The 13,067-nt window shown below is 44.2% G+C and overlaps 1 protein-coding gene across 1 annotated transcript; it reads left to right on the forward strand.

Annotated features, from left to right (window-relative positions):
• The first annotated feature begins 490 nt into the window (after nt 1-490).
• Nucleotides 491-11,295, forward strand: LOC104338421 (potassium channel, subfamily K, member 16). Its single transcript, XM_009944462.2, has 5 exons — nt 491-785; nt 3,322-3,442; nt 5,461-5,627; nt 7,199-7,367; nt 10,339-11,295. Exons 1-5 carry the CDS (start codon nt 591-593, stop codon nt 10,695-10,697), a joined length of 1,011 nt encoding a protein of 336 aa, XP_009942764.2. The 5' UTR covers nt 491-590; the 3' UTR covers nt 10,698-11,295.
• The last annotated feature ends 1,772 nt before the right edge of the window (nt 11,296-13,067 follow it).

Genomic DNA, 13,067 nt, shown 5'->3' on the forward strand with positions numbered 1-13,067 from the left:
TGCTGGAGATATTGTGGCCATGGATGCCTGCATGACCCTGTCCTGTGCTGCACATGGACAAGTGAAGCCCAGGAGAGCAGCCCAGCTGCATTACCCTGAAGCTTCTCCTGAACACGGCAAGAAGGCACTCAGGAATTGCCCTGTAGTCTAGTTCTTGGAGTTAGCAGGAGGCAGAGGAGGGAAAAATTATGTTTTTCCACAAGCTTCCCTGTGGGGCCTTTGCAGGCTATCCTCACCTGTCCCTAGAGCCTCTTAAGCAGCAGATGGCCACCTGCCAGCTCCTCATATCCTGACCCGCTTTTCCTGAGAACTCAGCAAGGCAGAGTTTCACAGACAAGAGGAAATCCTTAAACAGCATGCAGCCCAGAGAGTGGAAAGAGGTTTTTTAGGGGTTGGGTTTGTTCTGCTTTTTTTTTCCCAACTTCCCCATGAATGTATTTGACAACTCACTGTCCCTGTCAGTGCAGGATCCCTGAGGAAACCAGAGCTGGAAGGACTCTTCTTGCCTGTGGGAAGCTTCCCAGGAGCACAAGGGATTTACCAACTGCCACCTTTCATTCCTCATCTCTTGCCGCATCCCACCGAATGCCATGTGCAGTGGTAAGCTGCAGACAGGTTTGCTGGTGGTCGGCTACTTCATCTACCTGCTGGTTGGTGCAGCCGTGTTCCAGGCGCTGGAGAGGACCACTGAGAAGCAGGAGAAAATAGCAGCTGTCCAGATGAAGGAGGCTTTTCTGAAGAACTTCACCCAGCTCACAGTGACAGAGATGGAGCAGTTTATGAAGGTAAGTGCCAGCCCTGCAGAAGGGCTCCTGCTTCCCCATCAGGTGTTGTTTCCTACTCAGCCTTGCTGAGATGCTTCACTGTGTTCCTGCTGATGTGGTCACTTGAATGATTTTAGAAAACCCTAAACCCACTCTCCCTTCTGAGCAGGTAGATCACATTGATGGTAAATACAGTTTGTGTAGCTGGAAAAAAACTTATGTGTCATCTATTAACAGTCCCCATCCCATAACGTTCTGATTCCTTCAGGTCTTGCCTCCTGTTGATTTGGCTTTCGATGGGGCTGTGCTTATCTACAATGGGTGGCATGGCAGGAAAAATGAGGCTGTCTGAAATGAAGGGGTGTGGTTGCCACTTACAACAGTGTCACAGATTGCACAAAGGAACAATACCGCAAGGTCTGAAATAATCTGTTAGGTGAAAAAAAGAAGCCCAGATGATTACAAGGAGGGTGGCATAGTCAGGGTTTACTTTTTGAAGATGCTGCAGAAGTGAAACAGGTAGCCTGGCCAAGGGAAAGGTTTTTCTGGTCACAGCACAAGAAGCTGAGAGTGAGTCTCTTCATCTTTGGTATTTCCTAGCCCTATCTGCTACAATGCAGAAGAAAATGGGGAGTGCAAATAGGCTTGCTGTAAGCACTTCCACATGGGAAACTAGTGGAGCTCTTAATAGTCCAGTTCACAGCATAAGGAAAGGAGGGGAAGAATTGGTATTTCTAATAACACGACCAGCAGGCTAGCCTGGAGTTCACACACGCATGTACCCTCTTCAAATTGGATGTTTTTTTGCAGCTGGGGGAGGAGAAAAAGAAAGGAACTTTTCAAGACAACGAAATCTGCATGCAAGGGCTGTGGAGTTATTTCTGTTAGCCTTGATTTTCTGAGACACCAGAAAAACAGATAGCAAGGGAGGAAGCTGGAGGGGAAGACTTTTCCGGTGCAGTTTATTCCCATTTGTGTCTGGCAGGGCTCAGCCCTGGATTTTATCCAGGCTGTTTCTGCACAAAACAGCCTGCTTTCCAGATGTCCGGTCCAATGATCCCTGTTTGCTAAAGGCAGTGACAGCTGGATACTCTTTGATTTTTTATTTTTTTTTAAACTTAAAAAAAAAATCGACAGTGCTTAGAATTAAGCCTCTGCCCAGGGAGGTTGTGGAGTCTCCTTCTCTGGAGATATTCAAGACCCCCCTAAACAAGGTCCTGTGCAGCCTGCTGTAGGTGACCCTGCTTCGGCAGGAGGGTTGGACTAGATGACCCACAGAGGTCCCTTCCAACCCCTACCATTCTGTGATTCTGTGAAAACCGAAGAAGAAGTGAAGAGCCTGAAAATGCGTAACTTGACAGATGATAGGTCTGGAGGGACTTGGGGGAAACATCTAATCAAACCTCCTGTGGCAGGGCAGTTTCAGCTCAACCCAAACCATCTCTGAGAGATGTTCATCTAACCTCATCTCAAAGGCCACATTGTAAATATGTATACAAGTGTTCATGAATGCAGTTTGTAGAAAAGTGTGTATGTCAGGCTGAATTCTGACTGTGGTCACACCAAGAGTAATGCTTTGCAAACGAATGGACTTTCTCTGAATTTATATCTGTGACACCAATGAGAATAGAGACTTAAAACAAAATTCTCTGTCACATGTATCCTGCTATAATTCACGGATGTCCTCCTTAGAGGGATCAGAGTCACTGCTCAGTGTGCCTGTACAGGTGCGTGATTAGATCCTGGATCCACCACTGCCATCTCAAGGGCAAAATCAAAGTCAGCAGCTAGCCACTTCATCACTTAAGCCACTGGACAGACTTGCTCTGCCACATCCTAGTCATCTGTAGGATCATTTTTTCCAAAGTACTTAACCTAAAAAATCAAGGGCCTTGACCAAACTACAAGAAACAAGTTTGCCGAGTTTCAGCATCCATGCAGGGACAGGAATGATCATCTCTCACACATTGATACAATGCACAGCCGATTCCGATTTATTGGTCTGCTTGCGTGGTTATATACATTTTTCATATCTGCACACGCGATCAGGCTTATTCGGATAGGCTACAGACATAAATCACACGCTGTTCACGCACCCCATATTCCCTTATGATTGGTAACTAAGCACTAACGCCAATAGCAACAGACCGCCTCCACGTCCTTGAACACATCTTGTTTTTGCTAACCCACACCATGTGCACTATCAGAACTTTCTCAATTGTTATTCTTAGCTGCCCTTTCCAGCGGCCTGTCCAGCTATGCTGTTTCGGTTAAGCGGCCTAGTCATGCTAACTCTCAAACTACATCGACCCCAACACAAGTTCTAACACCCACTAGAGCAGTCAGCATAAACAGGACAAAGAGTAACACTCGAAACCAGCAACTGGCTGCTACCCAACCTTGGACGCAAAGGTGTGAATAGTGTCAGAGTACTGCTGAGGACAGGTGAGTGGTATTCACAGGAAAGGAGCAGCAGTTGGCTAAATCTGTAGCATTTGTGCAGCAAGCACTTGAGAAAAGCAGCCATGTTGATATTAAACTTTGCTTTCCCTCCCAGAACCTGACTGAAGCCATTCAGAATGGAGTATACCCTGTTGGAAGTGAATCACAGGTTGAAGACAGCAACTGGGATTTCAGTAACTCCTTCTTCTTTGCAGGCACGGTTGTCTCCACAATAGGTAGGTCTAATGCTTTCCATGTATGTGTTTGTGTGTGTGTGATGCTTATTGTGTCTGGTTATTAGGACCTGAATGGATAATGCTTTCAAGGATAAAAACTCCAGCCCTTCATTGTCATGGATGGTAAGCAGCAATGGACTTGGTCCTGAGAACTCACCATTGCACAACTCTTTGTGCATTACTTTGGCTTGTGAAATACCAGTAGCCTTTCATATTCTTTCCCGCTTGTTTCTGCTTGTCAAGTAAGCTGTTAAAATGTTCAGTCTGCTGCCGGTTGCGGGTGGAAGACAAATTCACTTTTCTGGTCTTTATTCTAGGGTCAAATAGACTTTAAATCCAGAAGTGCTGTAAAGCATAAAAAAGTGGTAGGAAAGAAGTGAACTCTGCTGGGGCATGGACACTGTCCAATAAGCTATGCTAAGCTGTTAGTGCACATACTAAATTCATAATATATCAGGAAGAAAAAAATGGGAAGGGGGCAAGGCAAATGCTAAGGCTTTTACACTGCTGCTTGAAGATTTTCTGACCTTTTCAGTGGCTGCCTGCCCCTGCCTGCCTCTGCCTTGCTCTCAAATACACATCCCAAAAAGTGCATGCCTGCCAAATTTAAACATAAAATCCACACTGTTGGCTCCTGCTTTGCTTCACACTCTCAAGCAGCGAAAATCCAATCTATGTTTTTGCAGAGTGAAGCTGAGGCCTCACTCCCGCTACACCTTAGGCACAGCCGCTTCACTGATCTGTGAGTGTGACGTATCACAAGGGCTGCAGTTGTGTCCCAGCATCATGGCAGATGGCGTAGGTGTTGCATGAACCCATGTGGAGACCTCCTGCTGTAAAAGAAAGGCTTCTGACTCATCACATCAATGACATATGTTCCATGGTTACAACAACATTCACATATCGATAAATCTTCCCTAATCTGTGAGCACCTTGCTACTAGCCAATCCAGTCCTTGCCACCACCTGTATTGCTTTATCTTTTTATTACAGCGTTTCTCCGCCAAACACCTCAGTCACTTTCCATCAAATTTGTTTCCCTAGCGAGGCAGACAGGCTGCAACTTTGCCTGTTTCACTGCATCTTTGCCACAGAGGTCTATTGTGATGGTATATCAGGTACTGCCACTCATCTTCACCAGGTTTTGTCATGAAAATTGAATATTTCTGTAACAGGGAGCACAAGACAGCCCAAGCATTTGGGAGCCTAGTAGCCAATCAATCACTCAGTTGCATTTTCCAAGTAATTGGTGCCTTCAGACGAACTGTGCTCGGGAAAGTGCCTTTTCCAAGGGTCACTGGTAGAGTAAGGACATACACAAAGTACAGGACTCGTGCACTCTGGGATGTATCTGCTGGGGTCTAAAAGGATCAAAGCCTCCAGTCCATTAAAGGACGTGTCTGGAGTTCTGAAGCTGTTGTTTCGCTACTCAGATAAATCCTCTTTTAGTAGGACTGCAAGATAAATATCTCTCTGGTATGAATACATCAGCCACCAGTAAGGTCTGGGCTGATGAGCACTGTCTATTCTAATGCAAACTGCACTGCCCCCAGGACCGAAGCCAGTATCTTGGGAATTCCAGCTTCCTGCCATTTAGCCAGGGAGGTCACTAACGTACAAGCAGATCGACAAGAAGCTAGAGATGGATGTATGTGAGTTGGACATGGGACATTTGGACAGCCTGGGACTCCAGCCTTAATGTCTTCCAGGTCCCCAGACTTGCGGTTTCTGTCTTGGCACGTATTTGTCACAGGACAGAGCATATTTTCCATAAGTGCTTTCATTCCTGCTGAGGCTGGATTGGGAGCACACAGTGTTCTCTGCATCCCGCGAAGCATGCAGGGTGAATCACTTCACCTACTTGCTGTCTTTTTCAGAGAACAAAGAGTGTATGTGGACTGAGAAGTGCTAGCCACATCTTCTGAGGTCAAAGGCAGGCCAGGTTGGGGTAGATGTGACTGTGACTGTGGACTGCTCTAGTTCTCTGGAATATCTCCTCTGATACGTCTTTTTTCATAGGCTATGGCACGCTACATCCTAAAACTGCTGGGGGCCAGATCTTCTGTGTCTTTTTTGCTCTGTTTGGAATCCCCCTGAATATTGTATTCCTCCACCGTGTCGGTAAGATGCTCTCACTGCTGTGTAAAAAGCTGGGGAAATTCCTGTATGAGAAAGGAATGAGAAAGGTAATTCGTTTTACTTACTCAGGCACAGTTACATGCTCATTCGCAGTTTCTTTTCTCAGGATTTATGCTGGCATTATCCTCTATTATATTTGTTCTCATGCTGTGTTAGACACTGTGCTAAGAGAGGATAAGAGGCATGCTTCACTTGTAGAGCTAAACAGACAAGACAACCACAGAGGAGATATTCAAAGGGATGCATTTTGTCTACCCATTTAAATGGCAGACATCCAGCCCCGTTTAGTGATCAATTAAGTGAGTGGGTGCCTCATCCCACTTCTTTAGACACATCTCAGGAGCTAACACTCTGGGGAGCACCTGTCTCCCTTTATAACCAGTAACGAGAGAGATGATTAAGCATCTCGTCTTGAGGCAGCAAAAAGCAAGTGAGCTGTAAAAAGCTGTAAAAAGTGGTGAGCTGTAGGGGTTTCAATGGATATTGGCTCAGTGCCTAGTATGTCACCCCTCCTTATTCGTTATGCAGTCCTTTAATCCCTCTCCTCCCTTGACTTTGACAGAAAGGAAATATCAGGTTGAAGTGGCCCATTTCAGCCCAGTTGCAGAAAAGTGAGGACACACCTGTGAAGGGCTAGAGACAGTGTGCGTCTTGCCTGGTTATGCCCCAAGTTATTTGCAGCTCCTCCCCTTCTCTCACTACTACTGAGGAAGTGAGAACAGTTTTTCTGTGTCTCCTACTGTAATTGTCTTTCAGGACAAGGTATGAATGCTACAGACAACCCTTCTCAAATTGCTAAATTTCTTCCCATGTCCAGAAAACTTAAATAGAACATAAGGCTTGATCAGATATAGACTCAAGCACATGCACAATACACGAAGGCATGAAAAATTATTCAACAGTTGCCATTAATTTCCAGACAGTCTGGACTTATAAAATTCTATACATAAACTATATGTGTATCTGGCTGATAAATCTTAATATATAACAAGTCTTTTTCTCCAGTCAAAGCTTCTTCATGCCTGCTGGGAGACAGGACGGTTCAAAAGTCACTGTCCAGGCACTTCTTCAGAACCCCATTTGTTAAAGATCTTCTTGTAGCAAGGTACCCACTGGGTAGGAGCCAAGCTGTGGCACTGATGCAATGAGAAAGTCAACAATCAAGACTCTTGGACAGAGTAGTGTCAGAAATGGTGTAAATATTTTTTTTAAAGTCTATTTTCCCAGGCAGATTTGAGCGTTCTGTGGACACCACACCTGAACACCTAAAAACAAAAAGTGAAGTTGTCTGGTGAAAAGTGGAAATAGTCTGACTCCAGTAAAAATCATCAGATAGGAATTCCTCCTGTACTCATAGTCATTGGAGGTTGATATAACCAGATAACAGACTACATCCCCCAGGGCTGCTGTGGACATGCAACACTCATAATATACGGCTTTCCCCTACTCGAGGGGAAGGCTAGGGTACTTTTAGAGGAAGAGCACTCAATGCAAATCCTTCAGTTCCTGTGGTCCTGGTAGGTATTCCTGGATAACCACCCATTTTGAATAGCCACCATTATACATGGCCTGCTGGTGTGTCAAATCATGATTATAATTGAATTGGTTTCTTTTTCAGAAGAAGATTAATTTTCTGACCCTTTTGTTCTTCCTGGCAACGGGGATCCTAGTTTTTCTGTGCTTGCCATCAGTCTTCTTCCACATGACAGAAGGCTGGTCCTACAGCGAAGGAATTTACTTTGCATTTATCACCCTTAGCACCATTGGCTTTGGAGATTACGTAGTAGGTAAGGTTGATTTCCCAGAGGAGACGCATCAGAGTGCCAGGGTTATGACTATACTTGTCATGGGCTGACTGCACAGGCCACCAATGTACTGTAGAGACAAATCTTCCGTCTGAGTCTTTGACTAGACTTTGCCTTGTACAGTTCTGGGGGAAATACTAATTTGTCTGGGGTTGCATGTGCTAACAAAAGCGCAAAATTGTCTAAAGATAATGAAATGTGGTGCTTTGGGATGCAAAGAAGCCAATTATTTGGGGGGGGGAAGGAGAAGTGTAGGGGGGGAATTCAAGGAGCCTAGGAATTTGCATACACCAAAAGGGAACAGGTTGTGAGAGTTATACGAAATAAGGCATGTATATCTGCTTTAGCCATCTAAGACTCATGTTTCAAAGTGTAGAGTAGAGAAATAAGTGGTCACGTTTCAGAAGACATGTTTTTACACAACAGAATGAGAGGTAGAAATGCCAGTCATTGTAAAGTGGGGAAAATCTACTCACTCTATGAGCTGTGGAAGCAGCCTGCTTTAGTCTCCTATGCATCACTGGACGCTCCCTGTCTTCACAAACCAGAGCTTAGGATTTCCCCTGAAGACGAACTGTTAAAGCTACACTCCAGCATGCTGGAGTGCTTCTTGAAACACTTCCATGTATCTACTAACCAAATTACACTCTGCATGGAATAAGCTTCCAGAGGAACTCCAAAACGATCACCAGGAGCCAAGTCAGTGTCCACAGAAGTAGCAGTCAAACACCTGGACTCCATGGAAAATCAAATACTTCTCTACAACAACCTGTCCTGACAGCATCTTGCCAGCTTGAACATCTTTTCAAAAGGGTTATAAGAAAAAAGCTCTGAAGCTAATACTTGAACAGCAGTACTGTTCCAACAGAGAATCTGGAAGCCTCACGTCCCTTTCCAGTGGACAGACATCCACCACACAACAAAGCCTAGGCTCTCAAGCCTTGCAGAGACGCAAGACGGGCCTTGGAGATTGGCTAGCAGCCTTGCTGTGTGTTTGAAAGATTTTTTTCATCAGGCTGAGGGCTTTGGCAGAGGGAGGCCACAAGCTTTTCCAGACACTGTCTGATGTTCCCTGCTGACCTTAATTTCTCTGAGTCTGCTAAAGAGGCTGGGTAGTGCTTTTGAAGATCCAGTTGACATCTTGCTTTTTTGCATGTGTTTAGTGATCATAAAGATCATGTAGCCTAGCTGATGGTTAATTCCTGGAATGGCCATGAGTTGATTAGGCTACATTTCCCCAAGTGATCCCAGGCAGCTAACTACTCCCTCTTGCTACAAAGCACAGAAAACCAGTGTCCCCTGCAATTCCCCTTTTCACATAATCCAAAGAAAGATTCTTTGTCTCCAACAGTGGTTAAGCAGTATTACCATGAACATGATGCAGAACTCAGGCATCAGCAACGAATCTGTATCACACAACAGTGGCCTCTTTTCTCACTGTTTTCTCCGGCCAATCGTTGTCACTGCAGTGGAGGATGTTAGGGCACATGCATTTCTTTCCTAACGATCCATAGGACTGATGACCTTGGCCTGTGTGATACTGAGCACCTTGTACTTCGGTGACATGGAATGCAGGAAGGTGGAGGGTGGCTGGTGCTGTGCAGGGGAAAAGGTGGACATCAAACTAGTGCATTCTCTTCCCTTGTCCAAATTACAAGTGTGTTTTACAATAATGACAGCAAGTCACAGACTGAAAAACACTACCTCCATAGCAATTTGCTCCTCTGCAGCCGTATTATTTTACAAATACAGTTTAAATATAAGAATTAGATAGGCCTCCTGGCCATCATCTTCATTAGAATGATTTAACTGAGCTGAAATATTTTTCCCTGCAGCATTTATCTCAATTGGCCTTAAACAACAGTGATAAACTGGTGATAAGTTTAATGCCTCACACTTTCACAATGAAACAAGCAGAATCAATGACAGCTCTGAGTATTGTGCATTTAGAATTGGTAACAGATGACATATGGATTTGTGCTGGCCAAGTGGAACAGAACAGGTTTAAGTTTATTTATATTCTAGTAATTCAAAACTTGTTTGTAGCTGTTGTACTTGAAGCATAAGATAACGCATGCTTTGGGTAGGGAAACATCCACTTAGGTGGCACTTCTAGGGCGAAACTCTCCTTTGGCTTGTAAACTGAATTTATGCCCTGCCAAAGTCCAGTTTGGAGTTAACATTGCAAAGATATTATTAGTTGCTTTGCTAACCCCACATCATGAACTTCAGGTAGGAGCACAGAAGGAGATGCTTTGTAGCAAGGCTGACATCCCCTCTGTCAACTCAGCCTCAGCAGAAGAAGAAGAAATTGTTGTTGGATATCTACCCATGAAGACAAACCAGCCCAGTCCTGCCCCTTTTCCAGAGCTCTTGCATGATGAAGTACAAAAATCCTGCACATCGATCCATGAAGTACAGAGCACTGCAGGACTTAAAAAGAGTTGCCAGCATGCCGGATCCTTCTGGGCAGCTTCACAATGGGAAATTATCCTCCAGGTTTCTGGCGATCCCTTTTTGTTCTTTGGGAGTTCAGGAATATTTTCAAGATAACACAATTTTTTCAAGATAATATAGTTTTTTCAAGATAATACAATTTTATATTACTTCCCACATCATTGCATTGACCCTTAGATGCAGATGTTGAATTGGGATTGGCATGCTATAAGGGGAAAAAAATATCCTACTCTGCTGCTAATTCACCTCAATCTCCGTATAACTTTTTGACAGGCCAGCATATTTGTGCTAGCATCTATCAGTTTATTGCAACAACAAGAGACTTGCCCAGCCTTAACCTAATGCTGGGGGAGAGAGACTCCACTACAACAAAAAAGTCACCTTAAAGTACTCAGCGTAAAATACATTGATGAATCCATTAGGCTGCCCCACTTTACAGAGGCAAAGCAATTTTAACTTGCTAATTTTCTTTTTCTTTCTCTCATCTTATCTGCAGGTAAACAGCCTGGCAGGAGTTACTTTTCCTACTACCGAACGCTGGTGGCCATTTGGATTCTTTTCGGCCTTGCCTGGATTGCTCTCCTATTTAATTTATTGACAACCGTACTAGAAGATACTGAAAAAATAATTGTCAAGGATCTCCATCAAATTGGGAAGATGAGTAAGGACAATGAAGCAAGCCAGCAAAGAAGATGTCAGCCTGCTCAATTTATTCCGGAAGAAGAACTACTACCACCACGTGCTAGAGGGGATGCACAGAAAGTGGAGTCATTAGCAGCAGATTCTGAACAAATACAAAATGAGAAAAATGTTTTTTCTTATAGCAGAACTATTGCCGTAACATATGAGAATTAAATTCTTCATTGGAGAGTTGCCAGTGAATTATTCTAAAGAAATTCCCCTGGAAATAAAATTTCTCCTACTTATTGCTGAGATATGACCTTGCAGAGCTCAAGACTTACAGTTACACAAAGCCCAAATATTAATGGTAAGAAATTTGCTCCTTGATTTGCAGCTAGGTTGTGCTAACAGCCTAAGACGTGCACTTGTTTTGCCAGGTGTTATTAAGGTTCTTCTACAAAAATGCAGAGGGGGGCCATGGCAGTGCTTGCTGGTTCTATTCGGATTTTGCTGCTTGCAAGAAATCACATCTCTTTCAGGAACTGACATGCACAAGCTTTTCTGAGGCATTATATGTAACTCATTATATATAATCTATATATATATATGTAATGAGGGTATATAACTTAATAGATGCCTGATTTGAGCCATCACATTGGATAAGCTGTTATGATCTGAAAGAAGTGTTTAAAGGACAAGACCTGGGCTCAGTTCAGAGACACTAGAAGCATCTAATGGACAGGGTTAGAACAAGGTTAGTGTGTTAGAAATAATTAATTCTACCTCTTCTTGGTTTACACTAAGATGAATAAAGGCAATTTCAGCTTTTATCTCTGTGGCTTTGAAAAACCTTTCTAATAGTGTTTATAAAGAATATATAAACACATGATTTTAATTCAAATTTTGTAATAATTTTATTCTGTAAGGATTTTGTAAGAACAGAGACTGGTTTGAATGGAGGAGTCCTCACTGCATCGGAGCCTTACTACTATGTTTGTATTCCATAGGAGCTATAAAGTAATTTAAAAACAAATCTATTTTGCTGTGCTGTGGTAGCTTTCCAAGTGTGAGTGTCAGTGCAGCCTTACCTTCAACCAGGTAAAAAAAAGAATGTCAAATCTGGGCATGGTGTTTCAGATGTACCACCTGGCGTGCAGACCATCCCTCAGTGAAGACCCTGGTCTTCAAAGGCTCGATCTACGCATCAGGTGCCTTGTGTGTGTCAAGAGCACATGGAACCCTCACCCTGAAGTGCTGGCAAAGCAGCTGTGGTAGACACAGTCATCGAAGTGAAAAGTCCCATGAGTGTGGATGATTACACTAAAGGTCAGTCTAGTCCAATATCCAGTCTCTGACCATGCCTACCAACATGTGCTGCCAAATAACGTAAGAATGAGGCAGCTGTGCCGTGCTCCTGCACCAGGGTGCAATCCCTCTTCCAGCAGTCGGTGGCTCAAATGCTGCCCAAACTAGAGGTGGGGATCTCTGTACGTCAAAGTCCATGAACTTGCCCAAATGCTGAACTCGCCTCAGCACCCATGGGACTCACCCAAGGCAGTCCATAGGTTCAGTACACAAAGTACCTCCCTTTGACAGTGCTGAACATGTCACTTGACAGGTTTTCGTGACATCCTTAAGTTCCTATTTTGTCAGACAGTGAGTAATTGTTCTCAGCTCACCATCCAGGTGTTAGTTACAGCAAGACCAGCCCTTGCCAGAGCTATTCCTGTATGAAATGAAGAATAAATTATAGCTATAAAGCAATTTTAGGCCATAAAGATGCAATCAACCTCAAAGTTGAATTCATAATTGTTTCAGTCAAACAGAACCACACTTCTTGCCGAAACAGGTCTGCTGGTTCAAGGCCTGGAGTGTAGACCTGACCAAACATGTACTCTTTACATCATCAAATTATCTTCCAGTGTTGCCCTCAAGGCTGACTTCTTGCCTAATATGTCTTACTCTCAGTAAACTTTTCTGAGGCAGCAGGAGCAAGAACTGACTGAAACTGGGGCAAGGTAACAGGGCTATCATAGGGCACAGTAGTCAATGTACAAGCTACGACTCTGTTGCTATCACAAAGCAACAACATAGCCGGGCAGAGAAAACAGCTGGATGCTCCTGGGCAGGGATCTCTTCACCTCTCTGTGTTCCCCTCTCACCAAGTGTTGACTCACATTACAATTTTCCAGGCATCGTTATTTTCTCTTCTGTCTTTCCCCATCCCTTCCTACAAGGACCATTAACCACATCCTCAACCTAACAGAGATACTGTCAGGGCTGGTTCAGGGAGAAGTGGTCCTGCCTTGGGGCGCAATGGCTATATTACACAGCCCCTCATAGTTCCTTCCAGGTCAGTTCCTGGTGTTTGATGCCCCTCAGCCCCAAGGCAGCAGGCAGGGCTTCTGTGCCAGCACAACACATGTCTATTTGCTGTGTCTATTTCTGGGGAGAAAGAAGAGCCTTCAAGGAATATCCTGAAGTCAACACACCTCTAAATGGTTTTTTTTCAACTTGTTTCCACTGTCCCTCTTACTTCCTCTCCTGACAAATAGCACAACTCGGCCCTGAAACAAGGTGCCAATGTCCCATTGCAACGCAGAG

This window comes from Opisthocomus hoazin, chromosome 7 (genome assembly GCF_030867145.1).
Source record: "Opisthocomus hoazin isolate bOpiHoa1 chromosome 7, bOpiHoa1.hap1, whole genome shotgun sequence".
NCBI classification, from domain to species: domain Eukaryota; kingdom Metazoa; phylum Chordata; class Aves; order Opisthocomiformes; family Opisthocomidae; genus Opisthocomus; species Opisthocomus hoazin.